The sequence below is a fragment of the Coregonus lavaretus genome (assembly GCF_964263955.1).
Source record: "Coregonus lavaretus genome assembly, contig: HAP1_SCAFFOLD_1201, whole genome shotgun sequence".
In the NCBI taxonomy this organism is placed as follows: Eukaryota; Metazoa; Chordata; class Actinopteri; order Salmoniformes; family Salmonidae; genus Coregonus; species Coregonus lavaretus.
The window spans coordinates 126636-141512 of NW_028156305.1; the positions used below are offsets into that span (position 1 = coordinate 126636).

Here is a 14877-nt window from a genome sequence, read left to right on the forward strand (position 1 = left end):
TCATCTCCCCACAACAGAAGTTACCCACCCATCAGGCTCCCTCATCTCCCCACAACAGAAGTTACCCACCCATCAGGCTCCCTCATCTCCCCCACAACAGAAGTTACCCACCCATCAGGCTCCCTCATCTCCCCCACAACAGAAGTTACCCACCCATCAGGCTCCCTCATCTCCCCACAACAGAAGTTACCCACCCATCAGGCTCCCTCATCTCCCCCACAACAGAAGTTACCCACCCATCAGGCTCCCTCATCTCCCCACAACAGAAGTTACCCACCCATTAGGCTCCCTCATCTCCCCCACAACAGAAGTTACCCACCCATCAGGCTCCCTCATCTCCCCACAACAGAAGTTACCCACCCATCAGGCTCCCTCATCTCCCCCTTAACAGAAGTTACCCACCCATCAGGCTCCCTCATCTCCCCCTTAACAGAAGTTACCCACCCATCAGGCTCCCTCATCTCCCCCTTAACAGAAGTTACCCACCCATCAGGCTCCCTCATCTCCCCACAACAGAAGTTACCCGCCCATCAGACAAACGTAAAACAAGGGATTTTCTTGGTTTCCCCACTCTGTTTTTCCAACCCCTCTGGTGAAACAGAGAACTGAGCCCTGTACTATAATATAATATAATGTGCCATTTTGCAGACGCTTTTATCCAAAGCGACTTACAGTCATGCGTGCATATATATATATATATATATATTTTTTTTTTGTGTATGGGTGGTCCCGGGGATCGAACCCACTACCCTGGCATTACAAGCGCCGTGCTCTACCAGCTGAGCTACAGAGGACCAGGTGCAGACACATTTATGAAAGCAAAGACAAGGTCATTATTTGGGCTCTAAACACTAACAACCTACCCTTACACACCTCTTTTGCTACCCCTGCACTAAGATTTCTGCCATGGCATTTAAATGTTTTTGTTTGACATATTCCCCCATTCTTTGCCGGCGTTCATGTTAAGGAAGTCTAACCGTGAAATCTCCATAAGAGGTGGGAGGGAAATCACCACAATCAGAAACCAGTAGAGAAGCCCATAAAGCCGCCATGCCAGAAAAAACCATCAATTTAAGCAGATTCTGAAGACATGCCCTTAAGAACCCATGACCCATTTTCTCAGCCTATACCGCTTCCTGGGTGAGGACACTAAACCCCTCATTCTTCATCACGTGTTGTACTGACCTTCCAAACCTTCCAGGATCAATCAAATAAGACTCCAGCAGAACCTTCTTTTTCCCCTTTAGTCTCCATCAGGAACCTAGAAAGTTCTCTCAGTGTATATACTGGGCCCTCAGCCTGACTGGCTGTCAGCTCTGGATCCAATGAGCCGTCTGAAAACGAGACGCCTTGTCCTCCGCTCCCGCAGACTCACCTCCCCCCTCTTCCTCTTCCTCCTCCTCCATTGGCACGGTACCGTCCTCCTCCTCCCCAGTCTCTGCCCCCCTGCACTTCCCCCCTGATCAGTGCCTCTTCCCCAATGACAGGCAATATTTCCTGGGATGAGCCCACCAAGCCTTCGCCCATGTTTTGAAATTATACTGGTCATGTTTTGAAATTATACTTCATTACTATAATGATTATCAATAAGCCTAAACATTAATTCAGTCACCTCTGGTCGACAAAAACGTATTTTCCTAGTACATTAATTGTCAAATTCATCAACCAGCATCGAGCACTCTGCCTTCTCAGGCAAGCGAGGGGCATGTTGAGGTAAATATGCTGACCGCCAAGGTTGCATTATGTCATTTATTGGTGGGCTGGAAGATGCAGTGTTTTTTCTTTTCTATTCAGAGGCTATTTACTCCCAATATGAGATAATTTTCTATAGAAGGTTTTTATAATGCATGTTTACTAGGGTTGAGGTTAGCGCATCTGAGTAGGGATTATTTGGGTTCAATACCTGTCCTACCTATCAATCATATTGCTGCTTGTAGCCTATAACTGATGATCCCCACACTAGAAACACCCAAAACTATCTGTGCTAGCAAACCCTGTGTTCCACCCCTCCCCTGTGTAACCTTGAGGTTTGGTAAGAAACAAACACTTGTCTACGAAAAGAGACATGTTTAACGGATTCCGCTTGGCACCCAGCCGAGAGCACACGGAAACCACTTGCAAATTTACCAAAACTAACCAACTACTTGCGGTCTGTTCGGAAGCAATAAACGGAGGCAGATTAGCCACCACAACTCTTATCGAAAGAGGCGACATCTGCACCAACACACCCCTCACAACAAGACAAACCTTTTTCATTAACACAACCACCGCCTTGTTCATTCTGGATGCAGAGTCCAGATGTTCCGCTCCAACCTGTTCGCCGACCATGAGCAAAACTTCCTCCACACCTTTCTCCGGAACGGACCCGAAGCGACAGCGTTTCTTCTCCACTCGGTTGAGGCCATCACGCCGCCCTAACAAACTACCCCTACTCCCCCCTCAACTCTAAACGATAAACAGTGGAAACCAATAAACAAACCCTCCACCATGAGAAAATACATTCAGAAAATACGCAAGAACCAAAAGAAAAAAGAATAGTAGCCCTCCTCACGAACCACAAATCTCTCACAGCAACAACTTCTTCTTCTATGATATAATGGCGGTCCACAAACCAACGTTAAAGGTGCATGCCGCCACCTACTGTGCTGGAGTGTGTGGTCAATCACGGTTTCCAACATTTCTAAATCCTCCTACCTAACTCAGTACTTCTGAGAAAATAAAGAAGAGCCCTACTAACTTCTAATAGACCCTCCCCATCCCCAAAATCCCTTCCAAACCCCCCCAACCCCGTCCAACCTCAATGACCCTACACTTCAATCTTTCCCTCTCTTCAACATACTTACAACAATATAACAACACATGCTCCACCGTTTCATCGACCGTACCCCCCAGACACAAACCCTTCCCATGCTTGCCAACCAGATGTAATGACGAGATCAATGTACAATGTCCTAAGCGCAATCTAGTAAACACCACCTCTTCCTTCCTAATCTGACCTTTGAATCTTGGTCCATCAACCTTTCTGTAAAACTGTAAACTATTCATATAAATGCCGGCCCTTGTGCTCAGAGTACCATCTCTTCTGCCACACATCTATCAAAATGGCTCTGATCTTACATTTGGCCTCACCTCTACCCAGTGGAACATTAATATCAATTATATCTCATTTCAAAGCTCTTTTAGCTAACTGGTCTACAATTTCATTCCCTTCCACACCCGAATGTGCTGGGACCCAGCAGAATCTCACTACTAAACCCATTCTCTCAATTCTCCATAATAACATTAATACCTCCAATAGCAGGTCACTCCTATTAGATTTACCAGATGATAAACTATTCAATACAGACAGAGAATCTGAGCATACTATAATTCTACCAGGTTGTACGTCCTCCACCCACTGGAGGGCAACTATTATCACCAACAGTTCAACTGAGTATACTGACAGTTCATCTGTTAGTCTTCTACATATCTGCACATCAAATTCAGGAACGTAAACGCCTGCTCCTGTGAGCCCACTATCTGGGTCCTTGGATCCATCTGTGAAAAGCTTAAAAAACTTTTACCAATGTAATTGTCAACCAGTTTCACTATATCACTGACTTCTGACCAATCTTTCCTTTTCTCTACCAAGGTTAGATCCACAACAGGGTCTGGGAGTAACCATGGAGGAACATCCCCTATCACCACAGAAGGGCCAACCTCCAACTCCCTCAAACCACTCTCATCAGCAAGCTTTCCAACTGTCCAACCAAAACCACTGCCTTGTCTACTAGTATATTCCCAACAGTCATCTAGAACAGTAGCAGTGGGATGCTCAACCTCACAGCCTTTCAACCCAATAAGATAATGACCATTTTTTACGCCGTACATACAAAGGCATCTCACCTGCCTACACCAGTAAGGCACATACAGATGTTGATTTAAATGCACCAATACATATCCTTAAAGCTATATACTGGATTCTGTCCAGGTTCTGAAGCCAAGTCTTTACCTCTGTTCCATAAACTGTACACCAGTAATCAATTGGCGTCCTGATCAGAGCTCTATAAATATCCATCAACAATTGTCTGTCAGCACCCTATTCATAACCAGAGACCCACACAACCAACTACCGCGAAAGTTAATGAATGAGAGAGAAAGAGACATCGTTACAACACTGTACATAGCCATAATATAACGGTTCTTCTTCTTTGGAGTTTAACGGCGGTTGGCATCCAATATGTTGCATTACCGCCCCCAACTGGACTATAATATAAATCCATTATACTTTGTTATACAAAATGGGAAAAGGGGAAATTATAATAATACGAAAAACACCCTTCCAACTAACCCTACACTCATTAAATACCCACTACCCCATTCCACTACTTTGACCCTATCTGCTCCTGCACCATGCCAACGGCCTGGGAGGACGGGACACCACCACTCAACACACCCTGTAACTCTTCTGAAGTCTAATCTTGTATGCCCAAATACTTCTCTGCAGCTGCCACCACAATATCTATTTTCTGTGATTGACAATCCATTTCTGCGGTATAGTTGATAACCATTGCTATGAACTCTAAGAAGCTAACTTTACTAAAGCATATATCACTCGTTGGCCTATCCCTCTGTGCTAGCACAGATCTACTACTCACAGGGATCCTCTCAGGATCTCTCACCCTTGACCCATCCTCCTCTACTTCCTTCACTGCCTCAACATACGACACCTTCTGCACTACTCTGACTCTAGCCACCTCAACCTGCCTCTCTCGCACCGGACACTTCCGATCCCCAGCAACATGGGCATCCCAACAGTTGACACACACAACTTTATCCACCGAAACTACACAATCCTCTATCCCATGCCCTCCTGCACACTTCCCACATCTTGGAATCTCCCTCCTACAAACTGCTGCAACATTACCATAAACGTTGCACCTGAAACAAAGCAGTTGATTCACCACAAAAGCTCTAACAGGATAACTGATATATACTAACATGACTTTGTTGAGTAAAGACTCAAACCTGAAAAGGACTGACAGTGACTCCTCTGTTTCACCACGCTCACCACCGGGTCTGCGTTGCACCAAACGGCGGGAATCACAAACACCAGCAGTCTTCAACCTTAATTGCTCCACTTCTACACTTAACGCTACCCCAGAAATCACTCCTTTCAATGGTGCCCTGTTCCTAAGAGCAAAGCAAGAAACAGATCTTGACCCAAGTTGCGTGACACGGAGCGCCCACTCCCTCTGGTCAGAAGAAACACAAACAAATATCACAAGTCCACTACAGGTTACCTTCACTGATTCAACTGCACCCAACTCCTTTCCCACCCACCCTGAAACCACAAATGGATCTGCCAAAAGGTATGGATCCACTTTCTCCAACAATGTAACTCCTACTGCACCAGATTCTTCTTTATCATGTCCATTGATGCCAGGCTCTGGTTCCGAGCTCTTCACCACACCTTCTACCTCACTTAACTCTCCCTCATTCATTTCCATTTCACCTCCAGAACTCGGTCTGACTCACTCTGTTTTCACTTGAATTATAACATTTGATTTTTATTTTTATTAATTTTTATGTCTCTATTCCTTTGAAACTTTTGTGAGTGTAACGTTTACTGTTAATTTCTGATTTGTTTATTATTTATTTCACTTGCTTTGGTAATGTAACATATGTTTCCAATGCCAATAAAGCCCATTTAATTGAATCGAGAGAGAGAGCTCCCTGTTAATGTATAGCAGACATGAGTCGCTCATGGTTACTCATGGTTATGTGAAGAGGTAGAGCCGTTTGCGACTTTAAATCAGTCAGAACAATAGGGAATGTCCTTTTGGTCAAGATGATGGTTTCTCCGGCAGTAGACCCGGGTTCATAACCAGTCAGTTACATTAAGCAGTCTATTCTCTGACAGGGGTCCAGACAGCCTGTTCCCAACAGTGGGATTGGATAGGGGCCTCTCTCTCTCTCTGACTGGAGTAGGGAAGTGAAATGGTGTGTCTCCTCTGGTCAACAATACTCACCTTGAGAGACTCCACAGCCTGTTGGAGCTCCTTCAGCTCCTTCTCTCTCTCCTGGAATCTCTGCTGGACTTTCTGCTGACTCATCCCCAGCTGCCTCTGTGGAGAATCACTCTTCAATGAGCTATCAAGCTTTATTTGTCCAGTAGATCAATAGTATAGTAATGGGACATAGGGCACATTGAAGATAGGGATTAAAATGTTGAGGAAGTGTCTGTGTGAAATTATATAATTAAGTTGTTATGTGAATGATTATAGTTTTAACAGTGCACAAAACAGGGGAGCTGATTGGGTGTTTGATAACGAATGATAATGGTGTTTGACTTTAGAAAATGGTTATACATTTGGAGAATCTGGGTTAGCACATCTATATAATCAAGGTTTGTGTTCATATTTGTTCTGCCGTGGATCGATATAATTTGAATGATCTCATATTCAAACAACCTTAATTCCTACTGTATGTTTAATTCTTTGTTTATCAGATAGTAACCAACAAGTTGTTCTGGTCTTACCTGTTTCTCAGTCCTCTCTGCTGCAGCTGACACTGTATCATGGCCTTTATGTTCATCCATTGTACACAGCAGACAGATACACTGCTGATCGGTACGACAGTAAACCTCCAGCAGTTTGTCATGATCAGAGCAGATCTTCTCCTGTAGTTGTGCGGTGGCTTTGACCAGCTTGTGCTTCTTGAAAGCAGGAAATTCATAGTGAGGTTGGAGGTGAGTCTCACAGTAAGAGGCCAGACACACCAGACAGGACATGAGGGCTTTCTGCTTTCTGGTCCCAGTGCAGAAATCACACGCCACATCTCCAGGTCCAGCATAGCACAGAGCAGGAGGGGGAGCAGCCTGGAGTCCTGTCTTCTTCAGTTTCTCCACCACCTCAGCCAACATGTTATTTTACCTCAGAGTAAGCCTTGGAGTGAAGGTCTGTCTGCACTGAGGACAGCTATAGACCCCTTTCAGAACATCCTGATCCCAGCAGCCCTCAATACAGCTTCTACAGTAACTGTGTCCACAGGGGATGGTGACCGGCTCCTTCAGTAGATCCAGACAGACAGAACAACAGAACTGGTCCTGGTCCAGCAGAACTCCTTGCTGAGCCATTTGGACGGTTGTTCACTCTCACACAGACAGACGACACAGAGACTCAGATCAGTTTCGTTTCCTCAGAAGAGAGTTTGTGGAGGGGAGGGACTTCCTGGTTCTGCCAGAGGGGTGGGGTTAAAAGGAGGGAGGGAGGGGTTAGAGGAATGGAGGAAGAGAGAGAGGAACTACATGCAACAGGAAGAGGGAGACAAATAGTTTTGTTCCTAGGTTACAGTCCTTAACATGGAACAAATGAAATAATGAATCTTAAAATGTGAGTTGTTAGAATATATAAAGGATAACAGTTTCTATGAAGAACATACAGTGAGCTCCATAATTCACTGGACAGTGACCATTCTTTTGTTATTTTGGTTCTGTACTCTAGCACTTTGAGTTTGAAAGGATACAATGACAATGAGGGTGAAGTGCAGACTGTCAGCTTTAATTTGAGGGTATTTTCATACATATCGGATGAACCGTTTACGATTTATAGAAGCTTTTGAACATGGTCCCCCCCATTTTCGGGCATCAAAAATCATTGGACAGTTTAACATAATGTAGAATAAAGTAATCATTGTTAATAATTGGTCGCATATCCTTTGCATGCAATGACTGCTTGAAGTCTGCGATGCATCGCCATCACCAGACGCTGGGTATCTTCCCTGGTGATGCTCTGCCAGGCCTGTACTGCAGCCATCTTCAGTTCCTGCTTGTTTCGGGGACTTATTGCCTTAAGTCTCCTCTTCAGCATGTAAAATGCATGTTCAATTGGATTCAGATCTGGTGATTGACTCGGCCAGTCAAGGTTTTTCCACTTTTTGGCCATCAAAAACCCCTTTGTTGCTCTAGCAGTATGTTTAGGGTCATTGTCTTGTTGCGTGATTAAGTGCCGTCCAATGAGTTTGGAGGCATTTGGTTTTATCTGAGCAGATAAAATATTTCTGTAGACTTCAGAATTCATTGTTCTACTTCTGTCTGCAGTCACATCATCGATGAAGACAAGTGAGCCTGTTCCACTGGCAGCCATACAGGCCCAAGCCATAACACCCCCTCCACCATGTTTCATGGATGAGGTGGTATGCTTTGGATCATGGGCATTTCTTTTTTTTCTCCACACTTTTGTCTTTCCATCACTCTGGTACATGTTAATCTTTGTCACATCTGTCTACAATATTTTTTTCCAGAACTCTTGGGGTTCTTTTAGGTGCTTTTTAGCAAACTGTAATCTTGCCTTTCTGTTCTTCAGGCTTATCAGTGGTTTGCATCTTGTAGTGTACCCTCTGTAGTCCTGCTGGTGTAGTCTTCTGCGTATGGTAGACTTTGACACATCTACACCTGCATCCAGGAGAGTGTTTTTGATCTGTTGGGCTGTTATCAGGGTTTTTTCTTCACCATAGAGAGTATTCTCCGGTCATCCACTACAGTGGTCTTCCTCTGTCTACCGGGTCTTTTGACATAATTGAGTTCACCGGTTGTTTTTTTCTTGTTAATGATGAACAAAACTGTTGACTTGGGCATGGCCAGGGTTTTTGCAATGTTCCTGAATGATTGATTTTCATTTCTGAGCCTTTTGACGGCCAACTTCATTTGCATCGACACTGCTGTCTTCCTCATGTTGTCACACCCCAATAACAACCTCCAAAGGCAATAGCAACGTCTAGAATCATTACTATTCATCAACAGCTCTCCTGCATTCACTAACGACACAAATGAATCCACCTGCCTAACGACACACATCTGTGAAGCCAATTTAACAAATACTTGTAGTACCTTAAAATGGGGGGACCATGTACAAAAGGTGCTGTCATTTCTAAACGGTTCATCCGATATGTATGAAAATACCCTCAAATTAAAGCTGACAGTCTGCACTTCACGCTAATTGTCATTGTATCCTTTCAAACTCAAAGTGCTAGAGTACAGAACCAAAATAACAAAACAATGGTCACTGTCCAATGAATTATGGAGCTCACTGTATGTATAATTATTTCAATGAACTTTATAATGCCTTATAATATACTAATGTGTTCTACTTAAGCAATAAGGCCTGAGGAGGTGTGGTATATGGCCAATATACAATACCACAGCTAAGGGCTGTTCTTAGCCACAACGCAATGCGGATTGAGAATGATGTAACACTTTCAAAAATCAAATCAAATTATTGGTCGCATACACATATTTAGCAGATGTTATTGCAGGTGTAGCGAAATGCTTGTGTTCCTGGCTCCAACAGTGCAGTAATAACTAACAATACACACATCTAAAAAGTAAAGGAATGGAATTAAGAAATATATAAATATTAGCACGAGCAATGTAGGAGTCTGGAGTGTAAATATATTTATAAACTGGGTAGTTCAAGCCCTGAATGCTGATTGGCCGACAGCCGTGGTATATCAGACCGTATACAAAACATTTATTTTACTGCTCTAATTACGTTGGTACGTTAATAGCAATAAGGCAGTTTTAGAACACCTACTCATTCAAGGGTTTTTCTTTATTTGTACTATTTTCTACATTGTAGAATAACAGTGAAGACATCAAAACTATGAAATAACACATATGGAATCATGTAGTAACCAAATAAGTGTTAAACAAATCAAAATATATTTTATATTTGAGATTCTTCAAATAGCCACCCTTTGCCTTGATGATAGATTTGCACACTCTTGGCATTCTCTCAACCAGCTTCATGAGGTAGTCACCTGGAATGCATTTCAATTAACAGGTGTTCCTTCTTAAAAGTTAATTTGTGGAATTTATTTCCTTCTTAATGCGTTTGAGCCAATCAGTTGTGTTGTGACAAGGGAGGGGTGGTATACAGAAGATAGCCTTATTTGGTAAAAGACCAAGTCCATATTATGGCAGGAAGAGCTCAAATAAGCAAAGAGCAACGACAGTCCATCATTACTTTAAGACATGGTCAGTCAATACGGAACATTTAAAGAACTTTGAAAGTTTCTTCAAGTGCAGTCGCAAAAACCATCAAGCGCTATGATGAAACTGGCTCTCATGAGGACCGCCATAGGAAAGGAAGACCCAGAGTTACCTCTGCTGCAGAGGATAAGTTCATTAGAGTTAACTGCACCTCAGATTGCAGCCCAAATAAATGCTTCACAGAGTTCAAGTAACAGACACATCCCAACATCAACTGTTCAGAGGAGAATCAGGCCTTCGTGGTCAAATTTCTGCAAAGAAACCACTACTAAAGGACACCAATAAGAAGAAGAGACTTGCTTGGGCCAAGAAAACACAAGCAATGGACATTAGACCGGTGGAAATCTGTCCTTTGATCTGATGAGTCCAAATTTGATATTTTGGGTTCCAACCGCAGTGTCTTTGTGAGACACAGAGTAGGTGAACGGATGATATCCACATGTGTAGTTCCCACCGTGGAGCATGGAGTAGATGGTGTGATGGTGTGGGGGTGCTTTACTTATGACACTGTCTGGGATTTCTTTAGAATTCAAGGCACACTTAACCAGCATGGCTACCACAGCATTCTGCAGCGATACACCATCCCATCTGGTTTGGTCTTAGTGGGACTATCATTTGTTTTTTCAACAGGACAATGACCCAACACACCTCCAGGCTGTGTAAAGGGTGTGATGTGTAAAGAATGTGAGGAGAGACAGGGTCAATCACCAATCAGGATATTACTTTATTCAAAACTTATCAATAAGGTAATAAGTTGAGGCTGGTCGACCCAACAGTCTTGACACAAAGAATACTAAAGATCTTTTATAGCAAAGATACACCCTCTTAGTCTACATGACAAATAACAGATGTATGGAAGGAGTCAAAAGGTGAGGCTTGATATATGAGAAAGGAGTATCCCCAAGCCAGAAAGCATTTGCTATGAAGACTGTTCTTACTGTATGGAAATCAGAGTTTAGCCTCCAAAACAAGCTTCCTCTCATCATTATCCATAGCCAAGCCATCTCTCCCTGGTACCTCATTACACCAACTCATTCTATGGAATGCGTTCTGTAGGTTTTATCACCAAAGGCATCGTTAATCTACTGTCAGTGTTAACAGACACATGAGAGTTCTAAGAACCCTTTTCTACTGCAGAAAACAACCATTTGATGCAATAACAGTATTAGAACATCATCTAGTCATTGTTGTCCTCACAATGATCAATGCCTTGAGCTCCTCAAAACTCTTTCTGATGATTACTGTTCCAACACCACTCTGTAGTTTTACACAGTAGACTTCTCATCTGACTAGTGTGAGTTGCCAGATTAGGTACAAATTAGCCCACATAGTTAACCAGCCCTTAGAACCTTTGTACGTCCTCTTGATCGGTAGGCAGTGGCATGTTCTTGATGGCTGTCACTTTGCTCTGGTCTGTCTGAACACCTTCACATGTTAGTTTTTCACCCTAGAAGGTTATTTCTGTCTTTCTGAATTCCCATTTGTCTGCGTTTAGCTTTAGCCCATTATCTCTGGCTAGATCAAGTGCTGCTTTCAACCTGGTGTTGTGCTCTTCAAGAGTCTGAGCCCATATTAGCACATCATCAATGGACACTGTGGTGCCTGACACACTCTCAGATATCTGTTGGACTGTCCTATGAAAGACTTCTGGTGCTAAAGTGAGACCAAACGGGAGCCTTTGAAATGACTAGCAACAAAAGGAGGATTGAAAGTACAAAGCCTTGTACTCTCCTTGTCTAGACTGATCTGCCAAAACCCTGATGAGGCGTCTAGCTTTGAGAAGTATTTAGCCCCTGCTATGTCCCTGAATATCTCCCCTCTGGTAGGCAGCTGAAAGGGTTCCCTTTTTACATGCTTGTTTAGCTCTTTTGGATCCACACACAGTCTGAGCGAGCCGTCTTCCTTCTCAACTATTACTAGTGAGTGGACCCATTCAGTAGGCTCTTCTACTTTGTCTAGGATATCTAAGGACTCTAGCCTCAGCAGCTCTGCTTTTAGCTAGTCTCTTGGTGATAATGGTACCTTTCTAGGTGCATGGATCACTGGTCTGTTTGGCTGATCTAACTCCATTTTGTACTGCACCTTGAGTTTTCCTATTCCCTGAAAAACATCAGCATATGCATCCTCAACATTAGTCATTTCACCATATGAACCCATTTCACTAGACCCAGTAAGTTACATGACTTTAACCCAATGATGGGTGTTGTTTCTCCCTTTACTATGACAAACGGAACCTTGTGAGATTCATCATCTACCTCTAGCACCAACCTGCATGTCCCTGAAGACCACTGGTTTTACCTGTAACCGTAACAATACAGTCTCTGGAATGATGTTGACCTGTGCTCGTGTCAAGTTTGAACACAATATCAGTTCCATTAGTCTTGTAGGTAGCAGTCCTCGTCTAGTCCTGCAAGTGCGACTGTTCCCACAAAGAGGTCACCAAAAGACCCCTCACTGTACTCGTTGTCACCACTGTTGTCCTGGTCATCGTTGACACAGTGTACTGTATTTTGTTGTCTCCGCTGCCTGCATTTGAGTGAGAAGGGGTTCTTCATGCCACAGTTGTAACACTCTTTTCTATATGCTGGGCACTGGCAAGGTCTGTGCTCTCCTCCACAGCTGCTGCAGGAGCGCTGGTTCCCTGAAGTGTCAAATCAAATCAAATCAAATTGTATTGGTCACATGCGCCGAATACAACAGGTGCAGACATTACAGTGAAATGCTTACTTACAGCCCTTAACCAACAGTGCATTTATTTTAAACAAAAAAGTAAGAATAAAACAACAACAAAAAAGTGTTGAGAAAAAAAGAGCAGAAGCAAAAATAAAGTGACAGTAGGGAGGCTATATATACAATAGAATAAAGTGACAGTAGGGAGGCTATATATACAGGGGGTACCGTTGCATAGTCAATGTGCGGGGGCACCGGCTAGTTGAGGTAGTTGAGGTAATATGTACATGTGGGTAGAGTTAAAGTGACTATGCATAAATACTTAACAGAGTAGCAGCAGCGTAAAAAGGATGGGGTGGGGGGGCAGTGCAAATAGTCCGGGTAGCCATGATTAGCTGTTCAGGAGTCTTATGGCTTGGGGGTAGAAGCTGTTGAGAAGTCTTTTGGACCTAGACTTGGCACTCCGGTACCGCTTGCCGTGCGGTAGCAGAGAGAACAGTCTATGACTAGGGTGACTGGAGTCTTTGACAATTTTGAGGGCCTTCCACTGACACCGCCTGGTATAGAGGTCCTGGATGGCAGGGAGCTTTGCCCCACTGATGTACTGGGCTGTACGCACTACCCTCTGTAGTGCCTTGCGGTCAGAGGCCAAGCAGTTGCCATACCAGGCGGTGATGCAACCAGTCAGGATGCTCTCGATGGTGCAGCTGTATAATTTTTTGAGGATCTGAGGACCCATGCCAAATCTTTTTAGTCTCCTGAGGGGGAATAGGCTTTGTCGTGCCCTCTTCACGACTGTCTTGGTGTGTTTGGACCATGATAGTTCGTTGGTGATGTGGACACCAAGGAACTTGAAGCTCTCAACCTGTGCTGCTGTCCTTTGAAGTTAGCCGTAGCTCTTCCTTTGCTAAAATACTCCACTTTGCATACTGTTTCACTAAGACCACCACTGTCCATTGACCGTATGCTACTCTGAGTCACCCCTCTAGCTTGTCTCTCACCCTCATGACAATTCGCTCTCGTATCAGCGAGTCTGCAATTTGACCGAAATTACACAACGGACATTTCAGTTTGATGTCCATAATAAATTCCTCAAGTCTCTGTTTCATTCTGACATCTACTGTTGAAAACATACCTCATTTCTTCTGGGAGTACAAAAAGACAGAAATTTGGCTAACACCAGTTCATAATCTGCTTGCTCTTCATCCATTAGCTGAAAGCTGTTGTAGACATCAATGGTGTCCTAGACTGTGAGAAACAGTGCGACCTTCTGTGCGTCGTCTTTTCCAGCCGCTCCTATCGCCGTCAGATAGAGGGTGAAACGCTGCTTGAACCGCTTCCATTGCTCTTCAACGTTGCCGTTCAGTTTCAGTTCTGTTGGAGGCTTTAGCTGCTCCATGTCGTTAGCCAGCTAGCACTGCAAAACGACTAGCTACATGCACTGCACGCTCCGTTAGCTCCGGCGTGGTTATTTTTTACCTCAGTCTCGTTAGCCCAGTGGCTAGTTAGCTAACGTTAGTCAAGTTAGCTAGCTAGTTGATGTGAAGCCTCTTGGCGGCGTTCAGCATTTTCGACCAAAACTCGATGATGGATGAGTCAAATCGAGTTATTTCACTCCTGGTACCATGTTGTATCTTCTTGTCTAAGAAATACTAAAGAAAACAACTGTTCTTTAAAACATAAGTACTTCTTTATTCAAGTTAACCGGAGCCGTACAAGTATCGTGCATTAAGCTGAGATCTCCCACTCTTTGTTTGAATGTTAAATGACGAGACAGAGGCATTGATGAGAGTAACCAGTCTTGTTCAGTATATTGCAATACATCCGGATATCTCAAGTACACCGGTAAAACACTGGAGTTGCAGTAATTAACATTTACCAACAGATGGAATCAATGTGCCATCTTACACCCATAACATCTTCCCTTTTATAAAATAGGACAGGAGCTGTCAATTCACTAACAAAACAAACCTAGTAGTAATTTCCAACATGAACAGTTTAGTATTTTTTTTTTTTTTCAGTTAACCACTTAACACATTTTGATACTCTCTTCACTTTTATCTCTGTCACCTGGTATACTCGGCAGCTGGGTAAACACCTCCCGAGTATCATTTCTTACTCGGCAGGATCCGTCCACGTTTTCGGAGGGCTCCTGGCAAGCGTTCACCTGGTAGTCG

The 14877-nt window shown here is 43.6% G+C and overlaps 1 protein-coding gene across 4 annotated transcripts in view; it reads right to left on the minus strand.

Annotated features, from left to right (window-relative positions):
- The window catches only part of LOC311126478 (tripartite motif-containing protein 16-like), a 43633-nt gene extending 36433 nt beyond the window's left edge, over positions 1–7200 (minus strand). Inside the window, exons 1-2 of one of the 4 annotated variants that reach the window (XR_014612989.1) lie at positions 6521–7158; positions 6012–6107 (exon numbers count right to left, since the gene is read on the minus strand). Coding sequence is in view for 1 of the 4 variants with exons in the window: in XM_084200484.1 (XP_084056610.1) it covers positions 6012–6107; positions 6521–6904 (480 nt within the window). In the remaining 3 variants the exon portion in view is untranslated. Of the gene's footprint in view, positions 1–6011; positions 6108–6520 lie in introns of all 4 variants that reach the window. The other 3 variants (XR_014612990.1, XR_014612991.1, XM_084200484.1) reach the window with 3 other exon arrangements.
- Between the last annotated feature and the right edge of the window lie 7677 nt (positions 7201–14877).